Source organism: Enhydra lutris, unplaced genomic scaffold, assembly GCF_002288905.1.
Source record: "Enhydra lutris kenyoni isolate GAN:26980312 unplaced genomic scaffold, ASM228890v2 scaffoldscaffold34, whole genome shotgun sequence".
NCBI classification, from domain to species: Eukaryota; Metazoa; Chordata; class Mammalia; order Carnivora; family Mustelidae; genus Enhydra; species Enhydra lutris.
Genome location: NW_019154118.1, coordinates 28,835,102 through 28,850,361, shown reverse-complemented (window position 1 = coordinate 28,850,361; position 15,260 = coordinate 28,835,102). Strand labels below are relative to the sequence as shown.

The 15,260-nt window shown below is 45.3% G+C and overlaps 1 protein-coding gene across 1 annotated transcript in view; it reads left to right on the top strand.

Annotated features, from left to right (window-relative positions):
- LOC111153786 (dynein cytoplasmic 2 heavy chain 1) overlaps window positions 1-15,260 on the top strand; it is a 309,334-nt gene that overhangs the window by 175,621 nt on the left and 118,453 nt on the right. Inside the window, 1 exon segment of the mRNA XM_022513025.1 lies at window positions 14,043-14,203. Within this exon segment, the coding sequence (XP_022368733.1) occupies window positions 14,043-14,203 (161 nt within the window).

The following is a 15,260-nucleotide window of genomic DNA, read 5'->3' as shown; positions in this document are numbered from 1 at the left end:
TTTTTTTTTTTCCTTTTTATATTTTTTCTTTATTGGTTTTCTTTTTTTAATTGTTTCTTTCTTTTCTTTCTTTCTTTTTTTTTTCTTCTTTCTGAACCTCTCCTATCCCCTTTCTCCCCCCTCACGATTTGGGATCTCTTCTGATTTGGCTAAAGCATATTTTCCTGGGGTTGTTGCCACCCTTTTAGTAATTTACTTGCTCCTTCATCTACTCTTATCTGGACAAAATGACAAGGCGGAAAAATTCACCACAAAAAAAAGAACAAGAGGCAGTACCAAAGGCTAGGGACCTAATCAATACAGACATTGGTAATATGTCAGATCTAGAGTTCAGAATGACGATTCTCAAGGTTCTAGCCGGGCTCGAAAAAGGCAGGGAAGATATTAGAGAAACCCTCTCGGGAGATATAAAAGCCCTTTCTGGAGAAATAAAAGAACTAAAATCTAACCAAGTTGAAATCAAAAAAGCTATTAATGAGGTGCAATCAAAAATGGAGGCTCTCACTGCTAGGATAAATGAGGCAGAAGAAAGAATTAGCGATATAGAAGACCAAATGACAGAGTATAAAGAAGCTGAGCAAAAGAGGGACAAACAGCTACTGGACCACGAGGGGAGAATTCGAGAGATAAGTGACACCATAGGACGAAACAACATTAGAATAATTGGGATTCCAGAAGAAGAGGAAACAGAGAGGGGAACAGAAGGTATATTGGAGAGAATTATTGGAGAGAATTTCCCCAATATGGCAAAGGGAACAAGCATCAAAATCCAGGAGGTTCAGAGAACCCCCCTCAAAATCAATAAGAATAGGTCCACACCCCGTCACCTAATAGTAAAATTTACAAGTCTTAGTGACAAAGAGAAGATCCTGAAAGCAGCCCGGGAAAAGAAGTCTGTAATGTACAATGGTAAAAATATTAGATTGGCAGCAGACTTATCCACAGAGACCTGGCAGGCCAGAAAGAGCTGGCATGATATATTCAGAGCACTAAACGAGAAAAACATGCAGCCAAGAATACTATATCCAGCTAGGCTATCATTGAAAATAGAAGGAGAGATTAAAAGCTTCCAGGACAAACAAAAACTGAAAGAATTTGCAAATACCAAACCAGCTCTACAGGAAATATTGAAAGGGGTCCTCTAAGCAAAGAGAGACCCTAAAAGTAGTAGATCAGAAAGAAACAGAGACAATATACAATAACAGTCACCTTACAGGCAATACAATGGCAATAAATTCATATCTCTCAATACTTACCCTGAATGTTAATGGGCTAAATGCCCCAATCAAAAGACACAGGGTATCAGAACGGATAAAAAAACAAAACCCATCTATATGTTGCCTACAAGAAACTCATCTTAAACCTGAAGACACCTCCAGATTTAAAGTGAGGGGGTGGAAAAGAATTTACCATGCTAATGGACATCAGAAAAAAGCAGGAGTGGCAATCCTTATATCAGATCAATTAGATTTTAAGCCAAAGACTATAAGAGATGAGGAAGGACACTATATCATACTCAAAGGAACTGTCCAACAAGAAGATCTAACAATTTTAAATATCTATGCCCCTAACGTGGGAGCAGCCAACTATATAAACCAATTAATAACAAAATCAAAGAAACACATGGACAATAATACAATAATCGTAGGGGACTTTAACACTCCCCTCACTGAAATGGACAGATCATCCAAGCAAAAGATCAACAAGGAAATAAAGGCCTTAAATGACACACTGGACCAGATGGACATCACAGATATATTCAGAACATTTCATCCCAAAGCAACAGAATACACATTCTTCTCTAGTGCACATGGAACATTCTCCAGAATAGATCACATTCTCGGTCCTAAATCAGGTCTCAACCGTTATCAAAAGATTGGAATCATTCCCTGCATATTTTCAGACCACAATGCTCTGAAGCTAGAACTCAATCACAAGAGGAAATTTGGAAAGAACCCAAATACATGGAGACTAAACAGCATCCTTCTAAAGAATGAATGGGTCAACCAGGAAATTAAAGAAGAATTGAAAAAATTCATGGAAACAAATGATAATGAAAACACAACGGTTCAAAATCTGTGGGACACAACAAAGGCAGTCCTGAGAGGAAAATATATAGCGGTACAAGCCTTTCTCAAGAAACAAGAAAGGTCTCAGTTATACAACCTAACCCTACACCTAAAAGAGCTAGAGAAAGAACAAGAAAGAAACCCTAAACCCAGCAGGAGAAGAGAAATCATAAAGATCAGAGCAGAAATCAATGAAATAGAAACCAAAAAAAACAATAGAACAAATCAACGAAACTAGGAGCTGGTTCTTTGAAAGAATTAATAAGATYGATAAACCCCTGGCCAGACTTATCAAAAAGAAAAGAGAAAGGACCCAAATAAATAAAATCATGAATGAAAGAGGAGAGATCACAACTAACACCAAAGAAATACAGACAATTATAAGAAATACTATGAGCAACTCTACGCCAACAAATTTGACAATCTGGAAGAAATGGATGCATTCCTAGAAACATATAAACTACCACAACTGAACCAGGAAGAAATAGAAAACCTGAACAGACCCATAACCAGTAAGGAGATTGAAACAGTCATCAAAAATCTCCAAACAAACAAAAGCCCAGGGCCAGATGGCTTCCCGGGGGAATTCTACCAAACATTTAAAGAAGAATTCATTCCTATTCTCCTGAAACTGTTCCAAAAAATAGAAATGGAAGGAAAACTTCCAAACTCATTTTATGAGGCCAGCATCACCTTGATCCCAAAACCAGATAAGGATCCCATCAAAAAAGAGAACTATAGACCAATATCCTTGATGAACACAGATGCAAAAATTCTCGCCAAAATACTAGCCAATAGGATTCAACAGTACATTAAAAGGATTATTCACCACGACCAAGTGGGATTTATTCCAGGGCTGCAAGGTTGGTTCAACATCCGCAAATCAATCAATGTGATACAACACATTAATAAAAGAAAGAACAAGAACCATATGATACTCTCCATAGATGCTGAAAAAGCATTTGACAAAGTACAGCATCCCTTCCTGATCAAAACTCTTCAAAGTGTAGGGATAGAGGGCACATACCTCAATATTATCAAAGCCATCTATGAAAAACCCACCGCAAATATCATTCTCAATGGAGAATAACTGAAAGCTTTTCCGCTAAGGTCAGGAACACGGCAGGGATGTCCGTTATCACCACTGCTATTCAACATAGTACTAGAAGTCCTAGCCTCAGCAATCAGACAACAAAAGGAAATTAAAGGCATCCAAATCGGCAAAGAAGAAGTCAAACTATCACTCTTCGCAGATGATATGATACTATATGTGGAAAACCCAAAAGACTCCACTCCAAAACTGCTAGAACTTGTACAGGAATTCAGTAAAGTGTCAGGATATAAAATCAATGCCCAGAAATCAGTTGCATTTCTCTACACCAACAACAAGACAGAAGAAAGAGAAATTAAGGAGTCCATCCCATTTACAATTGCACCCAAAACTATAAGATACCTAGGAATAAATCTAACCAAAGAGACTAAGAATCTATACACAGAAAACTATAAAGTACTCATGAAAGAAATTGAGGAAGACACAAAGAAATGGAAAAATGTTCCATGCTCCTGGATTGGAAGAATAAATATTGTGAAAATGTCTATGCTACCTAAAGCAATCTACACATTTAATGCAATTCCTATCAAAGTACCATCCATTTTCTTCAAAGAAATGGAACAAATAATCCTAAAATTTATATGGAACCAGAAAAGACCTCAAATAGCCAAAGGAATATTGAAAAAGAAAGCCAAAGTTGGTGGCATCACAATTCCGGACTTCAAGCTCTATTACAAAGCTGTCATCATCAAGATAGCATGGTACTGGCACAAAAACAGACACATAGATCAATGGAACAGAATAGAGAGCCCAGAAATAGACCCTCAACTCTAGGGTCAAGTAATCTTCGACAAAGCAGGAAAGAATGTGCAATGGAAAAAAGACAGCCTCTTCAATAAATGGTGTTGGGAAAATTGGACAGCCACATGCAGAAAAATGAAATTGGATCATTTCCTTACACCACATACGAAAATAGACTCAAAATGGATGAAGGATCTCAATGTGAGAAAGGAATCCATCAAAATCCTTGAGGAGAACACAGGCAGCAACCTCTTTGACCTCAGCCGCAGCAACATCTTCCTAGGAACATCACCAAAGGCAAGGGAAGCAAGGGCAAAAATGAACTATTGGGATTTTATCAAGATCAAAAGCTTTTGCACAGCAAAGGAAACAGTTAACAAAACCAAAAGACAACTGACAGAATGGGAGAAGATATTTGCAAATGACATATCAGATAAAGGGCTAGTGTCCAAAATCTATAAAGAACTTAGCAAACTCAACACCCAAAGAACAAATAATCCAATCAAGAAATGGGCAGAGGACATGAACAGACATTTCTGCAAAGAAGACATCCAGATGGCCAACAGACACATGAAAAAGTGCTCCACATCACTCGGCATCAGGGAAATACAAATCAAAACCACAATGAGATACCACCTCACACCAGTCAGAATGGCTAAAATTAACAAGTCAGGAAATGACAGATGCTGGCGAGGATGCGGAGAAAGGGGAACCCTCCTACACTGTTGGTGGGAATGCAAGCTGGTGCAACCACTCTGGAAAACAGCATGGAGGTTGCTCAAAATGTTGAAAATAGAACTACCCTATGACCCAGCAATTGCACTACTGGGTATTTACCCTAAAGATACAAACGTAGTGATCCGAAGGGGCACGTGCACCCGAATGTTTATAGCAGCATTGTCTACAATAGCCAAACTATGGAAAGAACCTAGATGTCCATCAACAGACGAATGGATAAAGAAGATGTGGTATATATACACAATGGAATACTATGCAGCCATCAAAAGAAATGAAATCTTGCCATTTGCGACGACGTAGATGGAACTAGAGGGTATCATGCTTAGCAAAATAAGTCAATCTGAGAAAGACAACTATCATATGATCTCCCTGATATGAGGGAGAGGAGATGCAACATGGGGGGTTAAGGGGGTAGGAGAAGAGTAAATGAAACAAGATGGGATTGGGAGGGAGACAAACCATAAGTGACTCTTAATCTCACAAAACAAACTGAGGGTTAATGGGGGGAGGGGAGTTGGGGGGGTGGGATTATGGACATTGGGGAGGGTATGTGCTATGGTGAGTGCTGTGAAGTGTGTAAAGCTGGCGATTCACAGACCTGTACCCCTGGGGATAAAAATATATGTTTATAAAAAATAAAATTAAAAAAAAAATATGAAAAAAAAAAGGTGTATTAAAAATATTAAAAAAAAAGAAAGAAAAGCATACGGACTTTTTTTTTCTAGAAGTCCTCCATTTCTTTTAACATTTTACCCATCTATGAAATTTTATGTGGATATTTTTACAATTTTTACTATTATGTATATTTTCATTAAATTATAATTTATCATATGAGCAAGCTTAGCACAGAATTTCAGGAAGTTGAAAACAATATACTGGGTTTTCCATGCTCCTCCATGGAAACTTTGCTCAGTAATCCCTGTCGCGCTGTCTTGTGACGCTGTTGGAGTCGACCACAGCGGCGGTCTTTTGAGAGGTCGTCCCAGCCTCCCTGCTCTACAGTGAGCACACTCTCTCGTGTCCTCTCAGATGTCCGCGATCTCCTGACGGCTCACACTTGAGCTGTCCCCGTTACACCCTGCACCCCCGTCCGCTCGCTTCACCCCAGGGCAGTGCTCTGAGAGGCTGCGTCTAAGTATCGGTTTAAAGACCAGGAGACAGAACCCCACAGCTAGCAAGTGGCAGGACCCAGACCCAGCTCCATAGTTGCTCTTCTTGCTAAATCCTGAAGGGCCACATTTTCCCCAGTTTAGAGGGATATTTTTGGCAGATGCTCACGGAAAGCTGTGTCCTTAACCCTTACGTGATCCCTCACACACAGACACCCCCACCCTCACCAGCTAGACTGGTTTCCTGGGGCTTTGGTAAGCATCGTACACCAGCAGGCTTCAAGCAAGAGAAGTGGTCGGCTCCCGGCTTTCGAGGCTGGAAGTCCCCAATCCGCATCCTCGTAGGCCGGGCTCCCTCCGAACCCTGTCGCAGAACCACTCCCTGCCCCTCCCTGCCCCTCCCTGGATCCTGGTGGCTGGCTGGCGTCCGGTCTTTCTTGGCTTCCAGCTGCTTCGTCCGAACGGCATTTTCCCCACATATCTCTCTCCTGACATGTCTCATGTCTTACGGGCCCTGCCCCAGGACAACATCCCCGGAAGCTAAGTGGTTCTGTCTGGGTGACCCTGTTTCCACGTCACGTCACGTTCTGAGCTGTTGCAGTTGCGGCTTCAGCTTCTCTTCTGGGGGGGACGGCGTTCGGCCCGCACTGCGGCTGTCTTCTGCTTCGCCCTCTGGTAGGACACGTGTGTGCTCGCTGTGCAGGCAATTGGAGGCTCCCATGAGCCCGGTCGCTCGGTGGGCTGCTGCTGGGGGTGTGGAGAGCTTCTGCCGCTGCCCTGGGCCTCCCTTAAGCATGAGGGGCAGTGTCTCCCTGTCTTCCGCGGAACGTCTGTCTCCTGGATTGTCTCTGCTGCCATCTGGCAGAATGTCTGTCCGCCTAGCTCCTGGTTGTGAGTGCGGGTGCCCCTCTCACAGTCACTCCAGCGAGACGGGAAAAGTCAGAACCAGGACTCAGAAGGGAAGGTGCGGGGCAGGGCTCTGCACCCACAGGGCTCGTGGACTCTTTCTTGGTCTCGGTCCTGCACGTTCTCCCTCCGTTCCTCTTCCTTCTTTCCTCTTCTCTCTCCGTCTTTGTGTTCCTGTTCTCTTTCCTGCACGTGTGTTGCCCTTAGTCTCAGGGTTTGTGTTTGTCCTGGGCATCAGGCTGCCGACCTCCTTGTGATGAAGGGGAACTTTCCCTCCCAGCCTCACCCGAATCCCAGGAAGGACTCTGCTGTGCTGGGCTTGGGTGACATGACCTCTTCTGCAGCTAATCCCGCCAGAAGTACATGAAACAGCAGTTTGTCCCCCAGAATCCCGGAGGGGGGACTGCTCCTAGAAATGAGGGGAGAGCTGCTGGTGCCAGACAAGAGGCCTTCTAGTCGGCGGGCTTGTGGCGTGCCCTAAGTGCCCTAAGTGCCTCGTATTCACGCGGTTGCGTAGTTGAACCGTTCACATATAAAGTACATTTTGAGAGTCTAACTCCTTGAAGAGTTACAAATGTCGAGCTTGTGATTCTGGAAAGTGAGGTGTTAGCTAACCAAGATGTTTGTGTCCATGTCAAAAAATACTCAGGAGCACACTTTCTCTTGTGACAGTTAACATGTTGCCAAAGGTCGACACGGCTGGTAAGTAGTACTGGGTGGTTGGCGTATTATTTAGTAAATACGAAATCTGTCCCTCTGTTTGCCACTGGGAAGTTGGCTGGTGAAAGTAGCCCGTTAGTTTTGAGAAAACAGAGGCAGGGAGACAGGAGTTCTGCACTTCCCGTCCTCCAGTCTTCCAAGGGGCTGCACGGGCAGGCGGTGGTTCTGCTCGCCCTTCTGTTAGAGGGACGGACTTGCTCCCATCAAAGGCCGGCCTGGCTGCTCCTTGTGTTTTATTCCTGCCCTTATCCCCTCTCCCGCAGCCTCACCTGTGTTCCAGACACCCTCTCTCGGCCTGCTCCTACAGTGTGTCCCTCGGCGGGGAGAGAGTGGTGACCCAGTCCCTCGGTGCTCCCTCCGCGTCCTGCCGGCTCCCTCGGTGGGTCAGTCCCCATGGCCCCACAAACTTGTGCCCCTTTCATTCAGTGGTGTCTTCTGCCATGTTGCTGCGTCCCACACTGCACGCCATAATGACGGCTGTGCCCTTGGCTTATTTCATGTGTCAGTGGCTTCCTTTAAACGCTCTGCTCTTTCTTGTCTTGGTGATTTTGTTTCTTCTCTCAGGCTCTCCCTTGTCATTTCGCTGCACTGGCTGTTTCTCTGCAGGTCTCAAATGTTGGCCTCTTCTTCCTTCCACTGCATTCTCTCTCTAGGTAAATCACCCCATCCCTGGCTTGCAGGGTCATCTGTGAATGACTGACTCTTCGATCTCCTGTTTTCAGCCCCGACCTCTTCCTGGAATTCTAGACTCGTACACCCAAGGGCCTGGCTGATGTTTTCCCACAAATGCCCTCCTGCCGGTTTAGCAGGACCAGCCCAGAGCTTTTGACCCAGCTACACCCGCACCCACTCCCTTGCTCCTACCAAACACCTGAAAGGAACCCTTTTTCTTTGTTCTTTACTTCCTTACTCCAGCGGGTTCTTTCGGCTCGGTCTCTAAAATTTGCTCTCAGTTAATTTACTTTGTGTCATTTGCTACCCACCAAATGCACGCTGTTATCCTCACCCCAGTCACCGCCGTAGCTTTGGCTCTGCCCTCAGAATGTGCTGGGAATCCACTGCTCACATCGCCACTGCCATCTGCTCACTCTGTTTAAGCCACGATTTCCTAAGTAGGGTTATTGCTATTCAGGCCTCTTTGCTTGCCCACTCCCAGGTTGTTCTCAGCGTAGCCTCCAGAGTGCCCTTAGAAATACAGGTGAGCTCTTACTGCTCCTCAGTTCAAAGTCTCGTGATGGCATCTCATCCTTCCTGAGTCCTTACCTTGTCTTAAATGGTCTTACGTCTTTCAGTCTTTTGTTCCCCCCTTAGGTCTCCTCTCCTTCCACTCCCACCCTCTTTTTAATCCTTTCCAACCATGATGGCCCTTTCCCCCTGTTCTTCTAGAACCTCCATTTTGTTTCTGCAATCTCAGGACCTTTGCACTTGCTGTTCCTTCTTCCAAGAGTGCTCTCTTCTCAGATGTCATTTTTCCAGTGTCAATTTCCCTGAGGTCTCTCTCCAAAAGAACGTACTCTGACTCCTTTACCTTGTTTGTTTTTCTCCAGAACTATGACTACTGTTAATTGTCGGGCCTCCAACTGGAGCATAAGTCACGTGAGGGCACATATTTATGTGGTCTCTGGTTGTGCCATAGGACTTAAATAGCTTCTGGGAAGGAGGGGCTAGAAGTGTTTGTTCCTAGTTGGTCTCCCTACTTGAGTGCTTCTTCCTTTCCAACCCATGCTCTTCATACAGCTGTGTGGTCTTTAAAAAATTGAAACCAAATCATCTCCATGTTTGCACAAGATCTCCAAAATCTTCCCAAAACGCTTAGAATAAACTCTGGAGTCCTTCCATAAGCTGACAAGACTCTGCTTGCTTGTCTGTCGCCATCCGGGGCCATTCTTGCTGGCCCCCTTGCACCAGTGGTCAGAACCCCCGCAGTACTCGCACGGCCCGCGGCTCTGCGCTTTCCCTCCTGTGTTTGCGTCCCTTCCTGGAGACTTTATTTAATGCAGGGATATCTTCCAATGACCGGAATAATAATTCTTAGTTCTCCAATAGTAAAGATTATTATTTCCTTTAATACTTTTTTTTTAGAAAAAAAATGTCATCTTATTAAAATTCAAATATAATTAGCATACAGTGCTGTATTAATTTCAGGGGAAAGATACAGTGATTCACACGTGCCTGTGACACCTGTTGTGAGGAGCCCTTTTTCCTCTTAGTGGGGACTCCTCTCTGTCGTTCAGATGCCAGCTCACAGTACTGTGGTCGCAGACAGGTCCTTCTGAGCCACCGAACAGTGGCAGCACATCAGCCTGCTTTATTTTATGTTATTTATTTTTTTGGATTTTATTTATTTATTTGACACAGAGAGAGAGATCACAAGTAGACAGAGAGAGAGAGGGGAAAGCAGACTCCCCGCTGAGCAGAGAGCCCGATGCGTGGCTCGATCCCAGGACCCTGAGATCATGACCTGAGCAGAAGGCAGAGGCTTAACCCTCTGAGCCATGCAGGCGCCCCCATCAGGCTGCTTTAATTCCCTCTGTAGGACCCAACACTGCTGATCTTTCTGGCTCGTCTCTGTGTTTATCATCTGCTGCTCTAACCCGGGGCGTTTCAGTAAAACAGGGCAGTTTCCAGAGAGGCTTTGCAGTGTCTATCTTTCCTCACTCCCATGGTCTTTAAAAATGTCCTCTTTGTACCACATCACACATGACCTTCCCTACTGCCTTCGTAGTCCGACCTTCTACCAGCCCTGTGGAGTACTTCCGTTGCGGCACTGTCTCACCGCCAGGTTCAGTGACATTTGAGGTTTAATGGCATTAACTAAAGACCTCATGACACCCACATATTCAAGTACGTGAAAACTTAATATACTTCTAAAGTCAGATTCTGTCTGTTTTTAAGCAGAAGTTACATGTACTGGTACGCGGCTGGATGACTTTGTGTTGGCTCAGATGGTTTTATTAATACAGTTTTCATATAAAATTGGGTTTCTACTGTATGAATAAGTTTTTAAAATTCAAATTGCTAGAGAATGACAAGCACTTACCTCTTTTTAATCAAATTGTCAAGATTTGATTTCAAATATAATTTCTCAAGCATCATTCATATGGAAAGAGTTTTAATAAGTTTTGGCAATCCTTTTTATAATCTGTAAACTTACAAACAGTAACTTAAAAAGCTATGTGAGTAATTTGGATGCACTTGGGACTTTTCTAAGGAGCTGCTCTGAGCAGGGACTGTGCTGCATGTGTGAGGTTCCTGAGGGCAGCCCCAGAGAGGCTCCCTACCCTCAGGTCAATGTGAGCCAGGCGGGTTCCCCGCTGTGGAGATCCTTCCTGGACGCGTGCCTGTGCCCCATCCCAGGCACCTGGCCTCCGTGGCTCCATCATGCTCACAAAGTCTGTGTCTGAGAGCAAAGGGGAAGGACAGGAGGACATGCATATGCATTTTCTGTTGCCTCCGTAACAAATCGTCCCAAATCAACAGCTCCCAACGGTATCCACGTACTGTCTCATGGTCCTGGGGGTCAGAGGCCTACTGGGCTGGCCTGCTTTCTCTGCTCCGAGCACACACGGTGGAACCCTAGCATTGGCCCTGCGCTCTCTGGGAGGAGGATGCTCTGGGAAGGAGGCATCTCCCAGCTCGTTCAGGCTCCTCTCAGAGTCAGCTACATGCCTTGTGGGGTTGAGGTCCTCCTTCCCTGCCTGATCTGGAGCCTTCCTCGGCATGCGGAGGCCGCTAGGGTTCTGGGGTCTGTGGCCCCTGTCCTCCCTGGTCACAGGCAGCAAGGGCAGAGGGGCTCCTCCTCAGGCTTCCCACCCCTCTGCTCTTCCCTCTGCCACATCTGTCCTGCTTCTCCTGCTGCATCTCTCCAACTTGAGCTGGAGAAACTTCCTGTTTTTAAGGATCCACGTGATTGAAGTGGCCTCCGAGGACGATGGAGGTGAGCGCTGTTGTGAGGTCCGTAACCGTCACCGTACCTGCGGAGTGCCTTCACTGCAGTGCCTGCTTAGGGCCCCGAAGCACATCAGGTTCTGCCTACCACGGAGCATTCGACTTGTTCAATTCTGGGCTTGAGTATTAGTCTAGGTTTTAAAGAGCTTCTGCCCGTTTAATTGGTTGATGTGCCTTGGGTTAGACAGTGGTTGTCTCTTTCCTTTCTTTCCCTTGACATTGGTCGTATGATTTTTAGAGTTGTCCTCACTCGCTGAAATAGGAAGTGTAATTTTGTACACGGGAAGCTTGTCAGTCTCTCTGCTGGGAGGATGTGAGGAGTGAGGAAGAAGGGATCTTTGTACTCACCACCTAGAATAGTTTGATGTTAATTTGCTACTTTGTTTATTCGCTTAGGTACCTAAAAAGTGCCGGATTTTGGTATTCTTTCTTTTTTATACTGGGAATTATTTCTTCTTTAACGATTTTGGTATTTTATCTGAGTAAAATAAAATGCAATAAAGGTTTATGTTTTTTCCTTGACTCACTTTTTTTCCTTTGAAAAGAAATGATAATATTTTAAAGATGCATGGTCAAAATTTAAGATCCCAGTGATTTTTCAGTAGTGATAATTTACGGTGCAGTGAACATCTGTGGCTCTTCAGTTTGACTAGTTTTGGAAGATTCACCCTAACAGTGCTAGCGATATAGTGAGTCAAAAGGACTTAATGAAACCAGTGATTATATGTCTAGGTCAGGTCAGTTAAAAATGCAGTGGGGTTATTTTATTGGGAGTTTTGTGGGCAGAATGGCTGATATGGGATTCCAAGTAACATGAACATTACTTCTATTATAAATGGTATATTTTTTCACGGGTTTTTTTTCTCTAATTCAAAGTGTTCCAGTACTTTGAAATATTATATAAAATGAGTTAATGAACATCTGTTTATCTTCTGTGGAATTGTAACTTTAGAAGGAATATTTAAATTTATGCTAGAGGATGCCTCTAGAATGGTGAGCAGAACAGACATGATTCCTGTCCTTGTGGAGTTTGTAGTCTGTATTTGTTAATGTAAGAAATGATGTGGTAATCTGTAGTTTAAGTTTTTAAAGACACTTTTATATTGGCATGTAATTTCCCAAAGAAAACACCTGTTATAGTCAGGAGTTATTTTATAGGAACCTACAAATACACAGACGTTTATCACATGATATCTCTCAGGGGAGCTCTGGGAGAAGATGGAGAAGACAGACAGGGAGCCGCGGGTGCCCCGTGTCCTCACGTACTCGTGGCTGGCGCTAGCGGGCATGCCTTGCTGTGCCTTCCCAGCAGAGGTTGTGCCGGTACGGACTCCTGTCATCTGTGGAGCAGTCTGCTTTCCAGTCAGCCACTGCTTACCTCGTCCTGAGCATGGTTTCAGCCCTACCATGTGGCGTCCAGAAACCACTCAGACCCCTCAGGCTGTTTCCCCCGAGTTTTCACGGGCACCAGCAGCTGCAGCGAGAGTTTTTGTACATGCTTCTGCATTCACATCCCGGATTATTTCTTAAATTATTATAGTCTCAGTGACTGAGTCAAAGGCCAGATACATTTTTAAGATTTGATACATATTATAGTACCAGACAGTTCATTTAATTGGCCAAGAATGTTTATTGAATTTATGAATGAATGAGTCAGTGGGTGAACAGAAGCATAGCTAATTCTGTTGCTGCAAGTAGTTAAGAACTCTTTTCGATTAGGTCTTAAAACAGGATGATTGTTAGCAACATCAACTTAGTTAAAAATGAAATTCATATGGCATGCCCCTAGGAGCGGCGGGTGAACTTCGAGAGGCAGTTGGTGCAAACTCAGTGGGGGTTAGGAGCGTCTGCCCGTGACAGTTCTTAGTTACCCTGAGGACTTGGCGTGGTGAAGAGAGGAAAGCCCCGAGGCAGGAGTGCAGTCCGCCTCCTCAGTCAGTCGTCCAGAAGGGTCTTCTTCAGCCTATCTGGAGGGCATTGGATTTGTATTTTAAAGTGCTGGCTGCAGAAACCCTTAAGAATGTCTTTCTCAAAAACAACAACAACAGCAACAAAAACAGAAAAGAATGTCTTTCTCCAGTGATTTTAGAATCTCTGGGGTTCACTGTTGTCTCATCATGTGTACTTGTGAGGATAGAGGGACACCTTTCTTGCCCATGGAGTCGTTCTGTTATGTTCTGCTAATCTGTGTTTCAACTCTTGTGTCATACTCCTCTTTTTAGGTCAGCTCAAACAAGTCTCTTTTGATTAGTAATCGAAGTGGGTCTTCTTTAGCTGGGCTTTTACTAAATACTTTAATCTTAGAAACATTTAAATTTTAGCAGAAGTGGACGAAAAGCAGTATCACTGGGCGGCTGGGTTCAGTCTTCTCTTGCAGGCAGAAAGTCGCACAGTAAGAGCACAGCACAGATGTGTGTTCTTCGGGTGCTGGGCATGGCTGTCCGGACGCCCACCTGCCGGTGTTAGTGATTCACAGAGATGACAAGTGGAGATGGGTTAGAGATGTGCTTGGCCCTTATGTGAACGTTCATTGAGATGGTAGTTATCACTAGTGAGTGAGTGATCTTACAGTTGGGAAACTCTAGTATGTCTGGGATTGTCACTCACCTATGTTTTCTGCTACAGCCTTAATTAGCTGGACTAGAGTTTGTCGGAATCATGTCACTTTGTCGTTTCGTGTCTTTCACATCTGTCTTCCAGGGCTGAAGGAGCTGTCCCCACTCCCCCTCAATCTCAAACGGCTCTACAGAGAGACACTGGAAATCGAACCGATCTTGATAATTATCTCCCCGGGTGCCGATCCGTCTCAGGAGCTCCAGGAGCTCGCCAGCGCCGAGAGGAGCGGAGAGTGCTATCACCAGGTCAGCGCCCGGCCCCTGTGCTGCTGGAGCCCCAGCTCCTCCCATCCGCCCGAGCCTGATAGGAAAACACGGGTTTGATGGTGGTAGGCCAAGCAGTGTCCCCCAAAGTGCCCAGGTCCTACTCCCCAGAGCCTGTGAAGCCATTCGCTTCCGTGGGAGAAGGAGCTCTGCACGTGTAGTTCCCTAAGTGTCTTCACGTGCACACGTCGTCTTGCCGCAGTCAGGTGGGCCCGGGGCGATCATGGGGTCCTTACATCGCGGAGGCTGCGGAGGCCACAGGGAGACGCTGGTGTGTTCATGGCGCTGTGGCCGGAGCGCTGGGAAACGCTGGGGTGCTGACTTGGAAGGTGCCGGAAGGGGCTGCAAACGACTTCTAGAGGCTGGAAAAGCAAGAGGGAGATTCTGTCCTCGAGCCTCCAGAAGACCCAGCCGTGTGGTAAAGCCAGACTCCTTGGTGTTAGATGGGGTTGTCATCTCCAGAAACCTGGTAATGAATTTGTCTGGTTTTAAGGTGCTAAATTGGGTAGTTTGTTAGAGCAGTAACAGGAGGCTAATATATTTGCTAAGCTTTTGAGAATAATTTTTAAATTTTACTTGGAAGCTTTTATAATAAATCACAGCAATATTTACCAGCAAAGGCTGAACTACATAAACTTGTGAGTGAAACTGAGGTCATGTCAAGCACCATTCTCTCTGAGGTAAATTTAGGACCTCTACCCTGTTCCGATGGCCTCCTTTGTGCCACTCCGCTTGCGTGCCGGCCAGAGCAGGTATTAACTTACTGTCAGTTTTTGACAACGGAATAAATAAACCACTTTCAGTGGGACCGTTGTGATGATGAAGCAGCAAATGGAAAAGTCGCAGTGTTGCGTGGAGCCTGGGCAGGAGGCCGTAGTGGAGCAGGGAGCTGAGCCCGCTGTTGGGGCGGCTCTCGTGAGGGGTCTGCTTCCGCCCTGGCTGGGGTGTCCTGACGCCCCTGGGGGACAGCACGCGGCCATCAGGGAGGAGCCTGCGGGAGGGGCCTGCTCTGCACCCCCATTCTGTTGGCACAGATTCC